Genomic DNA, 17,702 nt, shown 5'->3' with positions numbered 1-17,702 from the left:
ACAAAGAATACGTGCAAAGCATTATAAAAGTCAAAGCTATTAGTACTGTTTGTCAGACTAATGTTGCTAAAACTAAAGTTGATGGAGACTAAATGTGTGGTGTATATGTATATGGTACCCAGCAGTTTTTCCTCTTGCTGCTTAATTTAAAGGAATCTAAGTTGAGTTGCGTGTGTTCTCTCAGCAATATATCCGTATTAACATTATTAATAATGTAAATAGTCTTAAATATTTGGTGGTGCACTCTTTTCTTTGTTAGAATTGGCTCACAAAAATGAAAATTACGTTTTGAATAATGAGATCTCTAACCTAACGGTGACGTCACAAGTCTGACAAATTTTGGTAAGGCTCCGGCATTATAAAATATAGCAGTAAAACACTGATTGTAACTAATGGCTAAACAACCTCTGTAATAAAAGTATATTTATTAACAGAATGAGACCAGAGCTAAAACAACTTAGCTATGAGTTATTACCGAAATTAATTGATATAATAACAAATTTACTAAACATATAAAGTAGAGATATACACCTTTGTATTCTATCATAATGAAAGAGAGTTAAAACTCATTCAGAAGTGTGCCTATATTTTGCACTCGGAATTTGTGCAACTTACAGTGGTATAGATTGCCAAATGAAACATACCTGCTCATATTGGATGCCATATCCAATACCATTACCAACTAAAAGCTATCTCAACTCTCACTAGAATAGCTAGATCAATGCTAATAACTTCTATCAAATTTGAATTAGCTTACTTTGTCTTAGGTGTCAGACACACACCTTTGTGTGGATTTTGTTAACATTCATACGCACACCTTCTTATTGCAATCTATATCATGGTGAACAAAATAATTACAGCTGAAAAGTTAGGTAGCCTCAAAATATTTCTGTATGAAAGTGTGGAAAGGTATGCTTTAAACAAAATCTACTTCAAGCTACCTACCATCCGTATAATTCATTTCAGTATTCTTTACAATATAGTTTAGTGAACTGACGAGAGCTGATATGGTTCAAAACTGTAATATTCAACTGACTATGGTGTGCGATTTGTTATTCAAAATTAGCGATATACTTCATATTCCAATCTATTAACCCCACCGCTTAATGTTTAAGAAAATGATTAGCAGTGAATATTTCAACGCCAACAAATGAATGGATATGGTGCAAGTTTCAAATGTGTTAAGCCTTTATTTACACTTAAAATATTGTCCCAGGGTAATCCTAATCAAAATATCAAATAAGCAGAAAATATATTTTATTTGAGTTCCGCAAGAGGTTGCTAATTATTTTTCGGCCAGTCAATCAATAATGCTCTTCAACTGTCTCATATTTGTGTTTATTTATAGCGCATGTCTCTAGTCAAACTGATGAACAAATTTTAGATTTAGAATTATTGATGGGATCACAAGGAATTTTTGTCTGAACTATTTATGTACTAAATTGCTTGTGAGTGGATCATTCTGTTATTTACAACATTCGAGCCAAACAACTGTATGTAAGCAAGATTACCATCAATATTGCAATCAATCCTATTACTTAATGTATGTAATCCTCTGTGTATCATACTTTACATGAAAACCGAGTAACTTTATCGTTTTTTTTTTTACTTCTTGACATTAAAAGTTATAACAGGAAAAACCCAATTTGAAGTAATACGTGGACCTCATCAGTAATAAAAGGTATAAAAAAGTCGGTAATTTGAGGGATAAGACTGTGAAATTTTTCATTTAAATCTTATTAGCATACAATGAGTTTGTCTTTATATCCATGTTACGTTACACTTAACACTCGGTCTGCGAGTCAGGGAGATATGCTTGATTCCCAAACAAAGCTTTCGGGTCCTCTTTTTTTTTCTTTTTAACCTTCTGAATTCAATTCCTTGCGATACCTGGAATCTGAATTGCATAGCAGCCGAATTCACACTTGTTTCCAGGCTATGAGGGAGTAAAACCAATACCTCCATCCAAATTCCCACACACATTGTGCAGTACAAAAACTAGTTTCTCAGCTCTATAAAGCTATTTTTCGCGGTTTTTGCAAGGTCTGTCACTAGAGATAGCTGAAGAAAGTTCAATGGAGTTCACTTGTCACCCTGGCCGAACATGAACCCAATTTTGTACAAGAGGAATACAGTCCAGCTAATCCCTTAAACTTTACATATTTGTGGTAGGACAATATTCTTTTGGCTGTAAAGTATTTTTTTTAGGTTAACAGATCGATTCTTTTAACATAATCTATTATTTTGTTTTAACTTGAATACCAGAAACCATGACATCCTATGCAGTCCATCCAAATTCGGTCTCATCGACATAAAAACTGACCATTGATATTTTCTATAAAACATTTCAGTAACAAATAAACAAGTTTTTCCGCAGAAAGACACTAATTTAAAATATTACTTTAAAAACGATGCAGTGAATGAGTATGCTATATTACATCATTTTGGAGCTTTACTACGTCATTACAGTCCATGTCGCCACATTTGGGCATGCTCTATCTGACGACTGTGTATTTTGACTAGAACCTTGCAACCCTAAAGTACATTCCTACTCCAAAATATGTTCCATAATAAATTTAGTTTGCAAAAAATGATGTTTGTCCAGTGCCTGTTTCAACAGTTTGATCTCAAAGAAATTCATTGGCACTGCATCTGACAACTTGACCTGTATGTATTCATATTTTTTGTGTTCATGGATTCTCAATTGTTACAAGATGCCACACTTATTTCATCTTAGTTGGGTAGAATTTGCTGGATAGTCCTAGTACCCCAAGTTGATCCATATTCCTTTGTTTTCCAATGTCATTAAATACAAGGGATATCACCATCTTGAAAATTCTAAATGCCCTAAACGAAAACATCTTTAGGATCCGAGTGTAGGAATATTTTGGGTCAAAAAAGGCTGTTACATACACTTCCCAAAAGCAATCAGCATTACTACCTACAAAACGCTGAACATGTAGTTCTGATACAAGTCATTTCACCATGACCTTACCTTGGTTGTGGTTATCACGTGACTTGCTGATTTGCATAATCAAAATCGTTTCAATATAACGTACTCAGCCCTTCATAGTCACTTTGAAACCATGGAGTTAATAACTATACATCGTTCCAGATTTTTGATTTTAATAATCTTTCTTTTTTCATGGAGGCCAATAGAACTTTAGAAACAAATTTATGTGACTTCCTTGTTTGAGTGGACTATAGTTATTAATTATTTGAACCTCCTGATGCTTTAAATGTTGACTATTTATCATGCAAGTGGACGATGCTGTATTACTTTACAAATGTTGAAAATAGAATGACATTTTTTTTTATATTTGAGCCCTATGAAGTTTCCCAAATGCTTGCTATTCACATTAGATCATTGCATGAGGAAAATATACAAGTAATCTATTCTGTATATGTAGAATGGAGGAACTTCAAAATTAAATCAAAACTGAATGTGACATTACCTTTCTTTCCAGAACATTAGTTTGATCAGAGGCTACTTGACATTTGACGACCACATTCACTATATTACACAACTTTTGATTTATAAACTCACTCAAATGTCATATGTAAAGATATTTTATTTAAGATCTTCTACACTCTGGTCTGTACATATGATAATACTTTTGTTGAGAGATTACAAAATATCATAAATACTAAAATTTCATAGTTTGGTACAACAATGCAAATATGACAAAAGCATTACAGTTCTTAAAAAGAGAGGTGCCAAGCTTTGATAAAACTTAATGTATTGAGCTAAAATCGTTGTTAAATGAATCTTGAAGGATTAAAAAAAATGAGTAAATTCTTACTGAATAATTCTTTTTTTCTCATAGAAAACTTGTGATATAAGGCACCTTACTTGATACAAGCCATACTCAACAAGTTTGGCAATTTTACAAATGTGGATCATGACGATTAACATTTACTAGATGAATTTAAAAAAAAAAGATTTCCAGTCTTCACTGTACAGGGTGTCATGATTTAAAAAATATAGGTTGTGTAAGTACAGTATCATGATCAAGACAATCAAAAGTAGTAACATCATATTAAACACAGTAACTTCAATTAAATTAGGCCAAGAGGTAAAAAAATCATAACTCTGGTTAGAAAAATTTTAATAATGGCAATAAATAAGTTTCCAAAACTGACAAACTTGTAATAACCAGCATTAATACACAGTTAAAGAGTTGTGCATCAGCACTTTGTTCTGCTAGCAGAATGAATAAAAACAAATGCATACAAGATAACTTTAATGATATTTTTATACTACGTAAAGTCCCATTCACAATCATTATTTCACCTAATACTACACATACAGATATAAGTACCTTGGAAGTATCCTTAAGATACTGGCCTATCCTCTTTCTAAAAGTGCTGTTTGTTTGTTTTTTGTTTGAAGTTATGCACAAAGCTACACAATGGGCTATCTCTGTGCTCTGCCCACCACGGGTATCAAAACCCGGTTTCTAGCATTGTAAGTCCGTAGACATACCGCTGTCCCACTGGGGGGCAAAAGTGTTGTTATCTTCTAAAATTAATAACATGAAAAACTTCAAATGTTGTGGTAACTTTGTGTATACAAATATTGACACCTATACAATATCCTTGTAAAAAAAAAAGAAATTTTACTTCTTATTTATTGTCAACAAATCAAACTTTATTATTTTCTAATCAATAGAGAGCTTAAGTTCATTCTTCAAGAATGTAAGATAATACATACAAGTATTGGTTGACAGCAGATCAACTTAAAGGTAACTTTAAAATGTTTGTGTATATCCACATATAAATGTATATATATTTAAAAGTATCCACAGATCCTCACTGTATAAACACAAGTAACAAGATATTAGATCATTTCTTTTACACTTTCCTTAACAATATCTTTCTTCCTACTATAAAATGTACACATAACAAATAGCTCTTTCAGCCTTGAAATCTAATTAAATATTCTTGTAACTAACTTGTAAAACACGCACACATAATTTGTTTCTTAATACTAATTACATTCTATTGTGAGCATTCAACTTGGTAGCGCATCTGTACAATAAAAAATTTGGAACTATTTGGTGCAAACTTCAAATCTCAACTTATATTTTGCTCAAATCCAAAAAAAAAAAACTACTACAGAAAATGTTCTTCTTCAAACTTTAAATGTTAGTTTTCAGGAAAACAAAATTATAATCACAGTTTTCTCAATTTAGACACAATAAAAAATTAGCTTTCATTGTCTTACTATGCCATTGTTTGCTTCATGTGGTAAAAGTTTAAAAAAATAATAAATAAACTACTGCAGTGTATTTGTAGTTACTACTTACTTTCCAGTATCTTAGTTTTTACACAAACAATCACTTTTGAATGCTGGCACTGCTTATTAAAAAACACAAACTAAATATAATTTTTCAAAAAAATTAATTTGTTTTTAAACTATATTACATTTAAGCTTCACCACTCATTAAACAAGATCTAACTTGGAAAATCACTAAATATCAGCAAATGTGACTATTTTGAAGACAAGTTTGTTTTACCATAACTGTTTTTTGTATTTGTACTTGTAAAAAATATAAGGAAAAATTAATCAAAAGGAAGACAAGGACAGAAAAGATTATTTCATGTTTAAAATGTTTCTGTAAATTCTCAAGGTACTTGGAAAAGTTTAGTTAGAAAATAAGAATGGCCTTTTCTTCCTTCTTTTGATACTTGTATGTTTAACACTCCTCTAAATATAAAAATTGTCAGGAGCTGGACTTTCTCATCACTTTTTAGCTAACTTTTGGGCAACACATGAGATTTGGATATATTAGTTTTTCTATGAACTGTCCTTATTAACTTTAAACCTTGAAACACAGTATTTGCAAACTTGCAAAACCACTTCTGATGCAAATGTGTGGCACTCATGCTGTAACATGATTTTTTTTTTGTTAAGAAAATAAAAATTGAGACTCTTAGAAATCAAATATTTAAAGGCAGAAGAAATAATGTAAATGCACTCATGAACACACATGGATGACTGTTAACATACCGAAGGTTTGAGAGGTTAAATTAAAGATGGAATCATATAGACTAGATGACAGTGACAAACATGCTGACTAAATTTCATTATCCAACTGAAACCACAGTAAAAAAACTAATTAAAAAAGCTAAAACTGTAGACTTAAACTAAGGTGAGAAGTGTACCATCACAACAATGTTGATCACACTGTAGAAATTGGTATTTTTTGGAGTTAGATGTGATTTTGGTTCTACTCCCATGTTGGAAGACATGTAAACCCAAGCTACATTTAATTCTATTTTGACAATTTACTGATGACTCTGATGAGGGCACCATTCTCATCTCGTAACCGCTGGTTCTCAGCTTTCACCTGTTCAAGTTGCTAGAAGAATGAAGTGAATATTTTAGTATCTAAAACAGACTAAGAAAAATGGATTTGTTAAAATCAGAAAAGATACTTAACTTGTAATGTGAATATGGATAATTCTCTCACATTTCACACTAAAATACAAATTATGCTTATGCAATCCAAAATAACTTGATAAAATATTTCAAAAACTGATAGAATTTTAAGTACTTATTTACACTACAGAAAGTGTTCAAAATTAAAAGCATAATCCTTTATTAGTAAACTAAGTTAATTAGCTGCTCTCAAAGTTATAGAGAGCCACAGATGAAATTTGATGTTTTATAAAGTAATATCATCAATGCAAAATTTTGTACATTACTCAAAGAACTCTTCCCATTTCTTAACTTCATTAATTAAGGCACCAAAGAATTTGATGCATTATCAAATACTTCCCTAGAGCTAAATAAGTATTATTTCTTACATGTAATTGTCCAAATTACTTTTAAAACTGTACCGTTAGTACAAATAAAACGTGATTCATTATCAAGCCTTTGGAAAGATATTTTGATGGTAAGACAAAAAAATACAGTCTCTCTTTCTCTATACACATACATTTCTAAGTAGATTTGGTAATTAGTGGAATTATCTAACTGAATCAGTAATTATATTCAACTAATTGATTATGATCATGAGACTAATCTTCCCATTTTTCACTTTTTTGTTCTTTTAAGAGAGATTTTCAAACTATCTTCATTTTGTATGATAGACATCTCCAAGTACAATAATTTAGGACTAAGTTGTATCTATAATCCTAAACTATGTATGTGAAAGATAACATAAACACAATGTAAAAGAAAACCTGTAACAAGCAGAACATACAGTTGATATTGTTCATTGGCCTTCTCCCTACATATTTTCACAAGACTACTCTACTAAAACTAATGAATTTTTGTTATTGAAAATAAACATTACTTGGTGACATTGATTATAAATCAGAAACAATATCAAACGTAACAGTGATTAGTTAGATTACTATTAGGTACAGGCTAACATATGATACGTATGTTTAGTTCTGGGGATCAAGCTTATGATTTTATACTAACTATATCAAGGTGATCAATCATGTTGTGGTAAACAGAATATACATGATTACATCTAAATGATTAAGCACCCAGCTTCTTTAGGTGCAACTTCACTGTACATATGGACAAAAAAACTTAACATCATGTGCCATTTCTCTTGTTAAAGATTGGAAAGATTAAGATTATCATGGGTATAAGTTGGTAATTATTTTATACACAACAGTATTCCGGTGCAAAGGGAGTTGAAATTTTATTTTAAATGAGCAAAATGCCAATTACACACATGTGTATTTGTCATTGGAAATTATAAAGACTATATTACATTTGCAGCATATTTACATATACAACCCAATTATGAAGTTTTTTTTTTAATAATATTATTGTAAATGACATAAGATACAATGTAGTAGAAAGATTACATATGTTATATTTTTATTTTGTTACCCTATATTAACTTATTGATTTTGTTACTGTTTACTGAAAATCGATTGGTACATTTACATGTGTAATTTATGGTGATTCAAGAGCCATGGGTTCAATTTCTGTTCCCACAAAACATGCTTACCCTTTTAGCTGTAGGGGCATTATATTTGTTTCTTTGTTTCCAAGTTATGGCAAAGCTATTAAGGCTATCTGCCTCTGTACCTAATTTTGAAGTGTTGATCAGATGGAAGGGAACAGACTGACAGCACCCACCAACAATTCTTGGGCTACTCTTTATCAATGAATGGGATTGACTGTCACATTATAATGCCCCTAGGCTGGCATGGCCCTTGGGGGTTAATGTGATTATTTATTTAACTATGAGTTGCAGATGTGGTATTACATACCACTAAATAATTTCAACCTTGCAGCCATATGGATGTTATAATATCACTCATAATCCCACTATTCATTAGTAAAAGAATAGCCCAAAACTTGCCAGCCAGTGGATGCTTTTGGCAGCTTGTATTTCCCCTGGCTAGCAGTTAAAAATTAAGGTCAGTAGCAGATAACCTTATTACTTGTGCCAAAACTCTAAAACAAAAACACAAATACAATGCCATCACAGCTGAAAGAATGAGCATGTTTGGTAGCAATGTGCAGGAATTGATTGCTTGTTTGTTTTGAATTTCGCGCAAAGCTACACGAGGGCTATCTGAACTAGCTGTCCCTAATTTAGCAGTGTAAGACTAGAGGGAAGGCAGCTAGTCATCACCCCAACTCTTGGGTTACTCTTTTACCAACAAATAGTGGAATTGAGCACCACATTATAACACCCCCACGACTGAAAGGGCGAGCATGTTTGGTGGGATGGGGATTTGAACCCATGACCTGCAGCTTGCGAGTCGAGCTCCCTAACCATCTGGCCATGTCAGGCCTGCAGGAATTGAGCCCGTGACTATTGCAAAATGAGGTAGCATTCTAATCACTGGGCCATGTTCACCTGAAGTTGACTTGAATTAATCCAAAAAGTAATAATGAGAAATCATAATGTTAATATTTTAATTATCTGAATAGTTGAAATAATCAAAAATGGTAAGAATGAGAAATACAGATTTTTGATTAATCGATTATTTTCATAGTGTTAATATATTTAACCATAATGACAGTTAACTGATAGTTTTCTATGACATTAACACTAATCAATTAATCACCAATCTCTATTTGTAAATAATTAATTTCAAAACTAAACAATAAATCAGTGTTTCCCCAAAAACATTCTTTTTTTTATAGCTGTTTTAGAAAATTACACCTTACAATAACATATGTTAGAATAACAATTTAAATTTCATTGACCAATGTCTGTTTCTAAGTGTTTACAAGTGTGTGCTTTATTCACACTTTATAATTACTGATTTGCCACATTTTTCTTTAGTAACTCCAGATGTGTCTTGTAGGGCTACACAAACACTACATATGTTTCAGCATAAAATCAGGTACTCTGATGTGAAATTAATACTTTTAAAATGAGCATTGATATATTTATGTGCTTTTTGCAAGACTCTGATTTAAAGTTCATTTCAGGCATACTTTAAACTAGAATTCTCAAAAGTTTTTTTTTTTTTTCACATAGCTAGCTTTTAATTACATATTTGATACCATCTGTGATTTATAAATAACACTTTGATCTCAAGTACTGTCACCAAATTTATCATACAAAAAGCCTTTAGTCAGCCATTCATTCTGAATTACTTATAAAACTACTTAGAATTTCATGAAGTTACTGCTGATCTACATATCAATATTATTAAATAAATTATCTATCAGCAACTCTAAAATATCTTGAAGTTACTCAGTTCACTCCAAAGTGACATAGTGGAAACTTTTGTTTTTAAATCTAAGTTACTCTTGTACATAATTTAAATACTTTGGGAAGAATTAAAAACTCATTTATTAATGAAACTTATTATTATTATACAAGTATAAGGTATGATCAAATATTTTAAAGATTTTTGGGGATACCAGAGGGATATTTACAGAGATGTTGACCCTTTGTATCAATTGGAAAGAAAAGTTTGGTCCATAAACCCCATAGCAGAAGTTTTTTAAAACCTAATTAAATTCATTAGTATGTGATAATGGTTAATTAAGAAATATCAGTAATTCATATACAGGCTGAATGTGTCAAGGGATAAAAATGATTAATAATAAAACTGCAGTAGATAGTTTTAATTCAAAAATATTAGGCACTAAATATTTTGGAAAGTATTAAAGAATACTTAGTTCAAACACAAAGTACATATACCACTCACTAATAAGTATTAATTCCTTAATAGCAAGTTTAACTTACTAGAAATATAAAAACCTGGATATATATCTTTCCTCATTAAAATACAAAGTTTATTCATAGATTTTCAAAAAATTAAAAGTACTGATGAAGACCAGTGCTAACAGGTCAACTTCAAACAAGTTTCAACACACCTGAATGAAGCAAATTACAAAAATTTTTCAACATTCCAACTAGACAACTATCATTCTTGCTGACATAAACCACTATATTTAATAGTCAAACAAATAACTTTGACTTATTCCAAACTCACATTTTACAATACAAGTAGCTTCCAACAGAAGAGTCACTGATGGTCTTCTTTAGAGCCTTAGAAAAGCTCACTAATTCCAACACTTTTCAGACACCATATAATAAAAAACTTGCTGGTTTCTACTTAAGATGACTAATGGCATGCACATTTCAAATACCAGAGAAATTACCTATTTGGATAATTTTGAAACCACTCGGGTGAGAGCTCTGTTTTCAGCTTTAAGCTTTTCATTCTCTGTCTTAATTTTGGCCATGTTCTGCAAGTAAACACAGTACAGGCATTTGTAAAGGCTGACCATCAGCTAATTGGCTACAACTGTGGTCCAAAACACTCTTAACATTAGATGACAATGAGTTTCACCATTCAACTCTACTATCTGTGTCCTTATGAAACAGAATTGAGAACCTACGACATTTATACAAAAGTACTACTGCTAATTAGATAATAAAAAAGAAAACCTTTAAAAAAGTCCATTTTACTGCCATCCTAAGCTTTCACAAGATATTTCGAATAAACCTATTATAATGATATTTTTAGTAATCTCTGTTAAAGCTTTTATACTCTTTTTTCTTCAATATAACACTACTATTGAATCTTGAAGATAAATATATTTGTTTCACTTGGCACCATTTTAATAAGTGAACAATATAGTTAAATGGATCCAGTTAAACATTTTAAACATGTCGATAAATTTTACTTTGTACATGCTACTACTTAATACAAGTAATAAATTATAATTGTTAAAAGTTGTGGTTTAAACACCAAAAGCTGGCAAAGTATCAGAAACCAACAGTTGTTAAAACAGTTGATAAACAAAACGAAAACATCAACAGTTAACTTGATTTTTATAACAAATTCTAATCATGTTTACTACAGGTGTTCACAGATGTACAACATGAAATTTTACAATCAAACTTTTTTTATCTGTAGATATGTGTGTTGAAAGAAATTTTGTTGCATGGTTAAGTACTTTTCTACATCCTGGAGACTGATGATTTTGCTAATTGCTACAGAATCTGAGAATCATGTTGTAATGACATCTTTGACATTTTATTTTAACCATATGAATGCTATATTTGTATCTAATTATTTCCAAAACAAATTTCAAAAGGACAGTTAAATACAGTTATCCTTTTCTTTTTTGTATTTTATGTAATATATCAAAACATTTTTGCTCTAATGAGAAAAAGAGAAAAACATCCATCACAGGAATATGTGAGTGAGAATTATAAAAGTTAGAAATAATCTTCGCTGAAACTTTCTGGGAGAAACTGATGAAAATAATGTTTAATTATCTACAAGGTACAAGATTAGGTTATTGTTAACAAAACCATTAACAAACAGTTAATATATAAAAACACAATTTTTCTGGTTTGTGGAAATTGCATGCCATTATCATCAACAAAAAGCTAAATGCTTACGTAAAAATTCTACTAACAGTACAAATAAAACAAGTTCAAGATCTAAAAGCAAATGATCTGATGCTCATACACTCTTCATTTACATCAGTAATTCATGTCATGGTTTTAGTAGGTGAATAGTGTATTTGTACAAATATTTCATTCTGTAAACAAAACTATGAGTAACAGTGGAATTACTCTTATTCCTTAGGATAGTTGTGTTAATGTAGTGAAACTCTGATGATTTAACCAGATGAAGAGCTTTCTACAGGAAAAATGTAATGTGCTCATGAGATTGCATGCTACTACACTACTACTGTTAGGTCAACACAGATTTGCAGTCAAGAAAAAAAAAACGAGACTAAACCAATTGAGAAAAAATCCATCACTGAAAAAGAAAACTTTGAATGATCTTCAAATATACAATGACATTAAAGTACTAATTACAATGAAAGATGGAAAACTGTTCTATTGCAATAATCCTATAATGAATATGTGTGTGTTGAAGAGTGATTAATCAATTTTAAAAGTATGGTACAATATTTAGCCATACATATGGAAATATTCAGATGAAAATCAATGGACAGTTGCTTTAGGATACAACATGCATTATGCAAGTAAGACAAGACATCCAATGCAAAGTAATCACTAGGACTTGGGATGAAAAATTTTGTTCCTTAAAGAAACAACCCTAATAAGAAAAAAAAACATACTGATGAAAAAAAATATTCAAAAGTTAGCATTTTACTTACACTGAAAATATATTTACGATAGTCACTTACCTCTTCTAACATAAAAGCTATCTTCGATCTGCCCTCTAAGCATTGCTAAAAATTTTCGCACTTAACACACCAGTCTATATACCCCATCAATATCGTACCACTTTTGAACATGTACATATCATGTGACTACTCTCCACCAATAGTATTGTACCATCTATACTGGTGAGGTAGTACCCTCTGCTATTCTTGCTCAATCCTCATTTTTGAGAAACGGCAGGCTATAAAAGAAGAATATCGGTCATGGGGAGGAAGAGTGGGAAGTGTGTGAAGAGAGGTAAGTACACATCAGAAATACATTTTCGGGGTAAGAAAAATGTTAACTTCCGATATGATCTTACCTCCTCACACACAAAGCTAGAATACCACATTGCAAAGGTGGAGGGGCTTGTTTTGGCACAATACATAGAAATCAAGTGGAAAGCAACCACCCAGAATGAATTAGTGTGCTCCAAGATAAAAAGAAAGCACATTCGTGGAGTACCACACTACTTCTGGAACAGGTGTACTCTTCACCCTTGAGGTATGAAATGAATCTGATATGGGCAGATAAACAAAAGATGTGGACAAATGCAATTTTTTTCCAAAAGGTGCAATCTATAGTAAAATATAAACAGAATTAGCTATGTACATGTGCAACCTCACCAGACAGACGAGGTTCCATGACTCATCCTCAGCATTAGGAAGTTGGAGATAAAAAAAAAGATATACTGTAACAAGAACATAGTGGCTAGGGAATGTGGACCATGTTATATATACTCAACAACCCAAAACGTCAGAAAACAGAGTGTCATACATCAAGCAACCGGAATTACGAGGCAAATGTTACCTTTTGGCCAAAACCGGACAAACTACCAAACCAATCATAGGAGCAAAAAGTACAACAAACCAAACAAGGCATTAGGGGGTTGTGGTGTTGCCTCAACTCAACCATAAGAATGGGGCAATACCTGTAACCTGTTTTACAAGCAGAAATCATAAATCACTCAACTGTAAATATAGAAAAGAGATATTCTGCATCTGGAATTACAAGGAGGACATGGAACATTTGCACAACCATAAGAACAGTGTACATACATCATATTGCCAGTATTACTAGGCAGCTTACAAGGAGGATCCCCACATAGGCTGGACATACTCCAACCAATAGTTGTTTACCTGGGATAAATATCCAAAGGAAATGGAAGGAGGGAAACCAGCTTTGCCCTCTTCTTAATGGGAAGTGTTAAGAACTCTTGTGTTCCACTGGAAGAAAAACGGGGGGGAAGTAAATGCAGTGGGAAGTCTGGAGGAATGTCACACCAGAGAAAGTGCAATGGGCATCCGTGATTCCCTATTTTGAAAAACAGACTGACCTCAATTTATTCAAGCAAAGGGCTAATAGGGATGAGCAGAAATCTTCGTTTGTTTTACTCATGAAATCTATGAGTGATGTTCCACCATTGGGTGAAACTAACTAATATTTAGAAATGATATATATATATATATATCACTGGGTATGCCACTAGTGGTCTTGCAGAACACTTCATCTCTACAGTGAGCATTTATAGTGCAATCAGTAAATAGTGCAAAGCATACCTGATTAGGCAACACTCGCCACAGAGTGGAGTCCCATTATCAGTGGTAAAGGTAAGGGTTGCTGAAAATAAACACATAAATAAAAGGAAGTGATAAGACTTACCACACTCAAAGGTGAAAGGACGGGAGAGAGACGATATCCAGTGAGGAAGATACAGCCAGATCATGCACATAATGAGTGATGAAGGTATTGGTAATAGTCCATATTCTCACCTGAGTGATCTCCTCCAAAGGACAGAGAAGGTGAGCAACCACAGACATGGTGATATGACAAACTTGAAAAGAGGAAATGTTGTGGAGATGGCAACCTTCCATGAATAAGTCTGAATACACCAACCTAACGAGCTTACAAACCCAACCAGTTAGTGTGATGGGGGATACATCATGGAAATGGAAGAGTTTCAGTGAATAAAAAATTGGGAAGTTGTAGCCCAATATAGGATAACATAACAGGAAATGGATAACAGTAAAGGCATAAATATATGATCTATGACTTCAGCAAGCAAGGAGGAGAAGGAAACAGATCTTGAGAAAGAGATGGGAGTTGTAACATGAAGACAAAGGTTTAAAGGGAGGATGAGATAGGCATAAAGGACCATCAGGCAAATCAAAAGAACTTGGAGGATGAATGACTTGAAAGGAGTAGAAATGGAGGGAAATGAAAGTGGAAGACAAAACCAGAAGAAACCTGGAGAAACAGAAGGTGTTTGATAAGGCTGCCCAATAGCTAGACACAGTCATAGTGGATAAGTCTTTGTCAAACAACCAGGTGAAGCATTGGGAAAGATGAGGAACAGAAAAGTAGGATGGATGGAAAAAATGTCTGTGGTAAATGGACATGGAAGAAGGTCTAATGGATTAGGAAAGGAAAGATGCAACATGTGGAGTCAGTCCCTTGGCTAAGATATGGACCTGACAAAAGCCATGCGTGAAGACAAGAGTGTGATGATGCCTGGAAGAATAATGTTCAACTGAGGTTGACAGAATAGGGACCAAGACAGACGTAATGGTAGGGGAGGTTTCACAAGTATAGGTCAGAGCAGTGGGAATTATTGTTGTGCTGGCTAATACATAGCCACCAGTAGGAGGAGACATGAAGTGGATTGAAGTAGGGATAGAACTCTGGAGAGGGGTTGAATAGGAGGGTAAGTATAGATGTGAAGACCCTTCCAATCTTGACAGATTGCAACCACCACCAGAGTTAGCAGGTGTAGAACGAGAGACCAAAGGGAAAGAAGTTTGGTGTTCCAGTGGGTGGCGAAGGCATATATGAGGTGTCCCCAGCTAAGAACAAACCCACCTAAAGACCTGTAGATCAAGGGACCACTCCATGAGAAGAAAAATCTTGTTGGGAGGGGATAATCGATCTATAAACAGATTCAAGGAGACAAGAAAATGGCAAGCTAAGACCACAATATGATGACAGTGGACCCAGAATGGAGATCCAGGATCTGAAAGCAAAGAGACCTGAAATTGGTATCCTCTTGTCCTGTGATACAAGTAACCACTGTGGAGATGTCAGAATGTATCATAACCACCCTCCCCCCATAGAATAGGAACGAAGTGGGACAAAGCTTGATGAACTGGCAAAGGCTCGAGAATGGTGATATGAAGAAAAGACTCCTTGATCAACCAGAGACTGGAAATTTCCCGGGTGTCGAGGTAAGGACCCCAACCCTCTAAAGATGAGCCCGTGAACAGATATAAGTCCAGACAAGGAGGAGTAAACAACACCCATGCTGTGGTCTGGTCTCTGTCTAACAACCAAGCCAGGTTGGCTCGACTGGTGAAGGAGAGGTAAAAGGGTTGTTTAAAGGATCCAAGAAGAAGTTACACTGATCTAGGTGTGCCCACCAAAGGAAACAAATATGAGCCTGACCCATGGGAATGAGAGCTTCCAAGGAAGCCCACATCCCCAAGGAGATAGAACATCTCAAGTTGTAAGAAATATAAGGTGAAACACTTGTGAAATGCTTGCTCCAAAGATGAAGAGAAGAAAGCTGGGCCCAACTGTGGTTGGAATGAATAAACCCCCCAACTGAATGGAGTATTGAGTGGGTGTAAGAACAGACTTTCCTACTGCCATCAGCAATCCCACCTGTGCTGCTTCTTGTAGGAGCAGATGAGTGTTGTCTCTGTACTGTGAATGGGAAGAAGCAAGCAGGAGCCAGTCTTTCATAGAAAGAAGAGTGCAAATGCAAACACACAAGAGAGTGAAAATGTTGGACAAGAGTTTGTACCCCCCTACAAAACACTTAAAAAGCTGAGGTTCATCCGAACAGTAGGGACCTGAACTGGAACACTCAACTTAGAGCAATAAATACCCAACGAAGATGCACAAACTGTGAGAAAGAACCATGAAATGTAGATTACAAGGAGAAAATGAGATTTCTAGTATCATAAATGTAGAAAAAGGAGCCAAAGCAAAGTTAAGCCCTACGAACGGGGAAAAAAAATGAACACATAATGATGTAACAAAGCAAAAAAATTTAAGTCCTACACTGACAAAAATTAGGATGGTAAGGTACATAGTTAACAATGACGAAAAAATTGTTGAAACAAGTAACTGCAAAAACAGTAAAATAAAACTGTTGAAAATGAAAACTGAAATGGCAAAGAAGCACATTCATAAACTGTAGCCACATGCGAAATACATGTCTAGACAATGCTGTGCTAAACAAGAAAGTGAGAATTGAGGGGAAATAGCAGATGAAGTTAAGTGCACCAATACAGATGGTTCAAATATTATTGGTGGTGGGTAGTCACATGATATGTACATGTTCAAAAATGGTACAGAATTGATGAGGTATATAGACTGGTGTGCTAAGTGCAAAAAGTTTTAGCAATGCTTAGAGGGCAGATAGAATATGAGAACAGAGGTAAGACTGTATCAGTTCTAATTATAAAAAAACATACACTTAAAACTATTCTGTTAAAACAGAATGACAACAAATAACATTACATTTTTCTTTATGAAATAACAAAAGTATTGCACAAACATTAATATCACATTCTAAGAGGTCTATAACTGTTAGTCATAAAAATGCTCAAAAACTGAAGAACACTGATATTTGTAGGTCTTATTTCTGTCACAAGACTGTTCTTACTATATTGTAAGAGCTAGTTATCAATCTAAAAACTACAAAAATAATAAGTGGGTTACTCATAACAACATGATACTAGGCAACGTGCAAACTATGTTTATGTGGCAATTATTAATCTACTCCACAATAAGCACACTAATGCTTACAGGCTATAGCCAAAAACTTGAAACAAGACAAAGTAAGAACAATGCTTTTGTATTACTAACTTATACACACACTGTCACTATAAACAGAAAATACTGATGAAAATACTTAACAGCTTTTAAGTTTAATGTTTACAAAATAAGTAAAACTGCAATTTTCACATTTAAATGTTTACATATATACAAATTTTTAATATTACAGCATAACAAAACTTATACAAGTGACAAGTACAGTATAATGTGCACAGAACTAATGTTTTG

At 33.2% G+C, this 17,702-nt stretch overlaps 1 protein-coding gene across 1 annotated transcript in view; it reads right to left on the bottom strand.

Annotated features, from left to right (window-relative positions):
- Positions 1-3,554: 3,554 nt before the first annotated feature.
- The window catches only part of LOC106470416 (protein phosphatase 1 regulatory subunit 12C-like), a 116,779-nt gene continuing 102,631 nt past the window's right edge, over positions 3,555-17,702 (bottom strand). Inside the window, exon 23 of the mRNA XM_022399954.1 lies at positions 3,555-6,365. Coding sequence (XP_022255662.1) covers positions 6,279-6,365 — 87 coding nt within the window. The 3' untranslated portion in view covers positions 3,555-6,278. The remainder of the gene's footprint in view (positions 6,366-17,702) is intronic.

Source organism: Limulus polyphemus, unplaced genomic scaffold, assembly GCF_000517525.1.
Source record: "Limulus polyphemus unplaced genomic scaffold, Limulus_polyphemus-2.1.2 Scaffold105, whole genome shotgun sequence".
Lineage (NCBI taxonomy): Eukaryota > Metazoa > Arthropoda > Merostomata > Xiphosura > Limulidae > Limulus > Limulus polyphemus.
The sequence above is the reverse complement of the archived record's forward strand: the minus strand, read 5'-3'. Positions and strand labels throughout refer to the sequence as shown.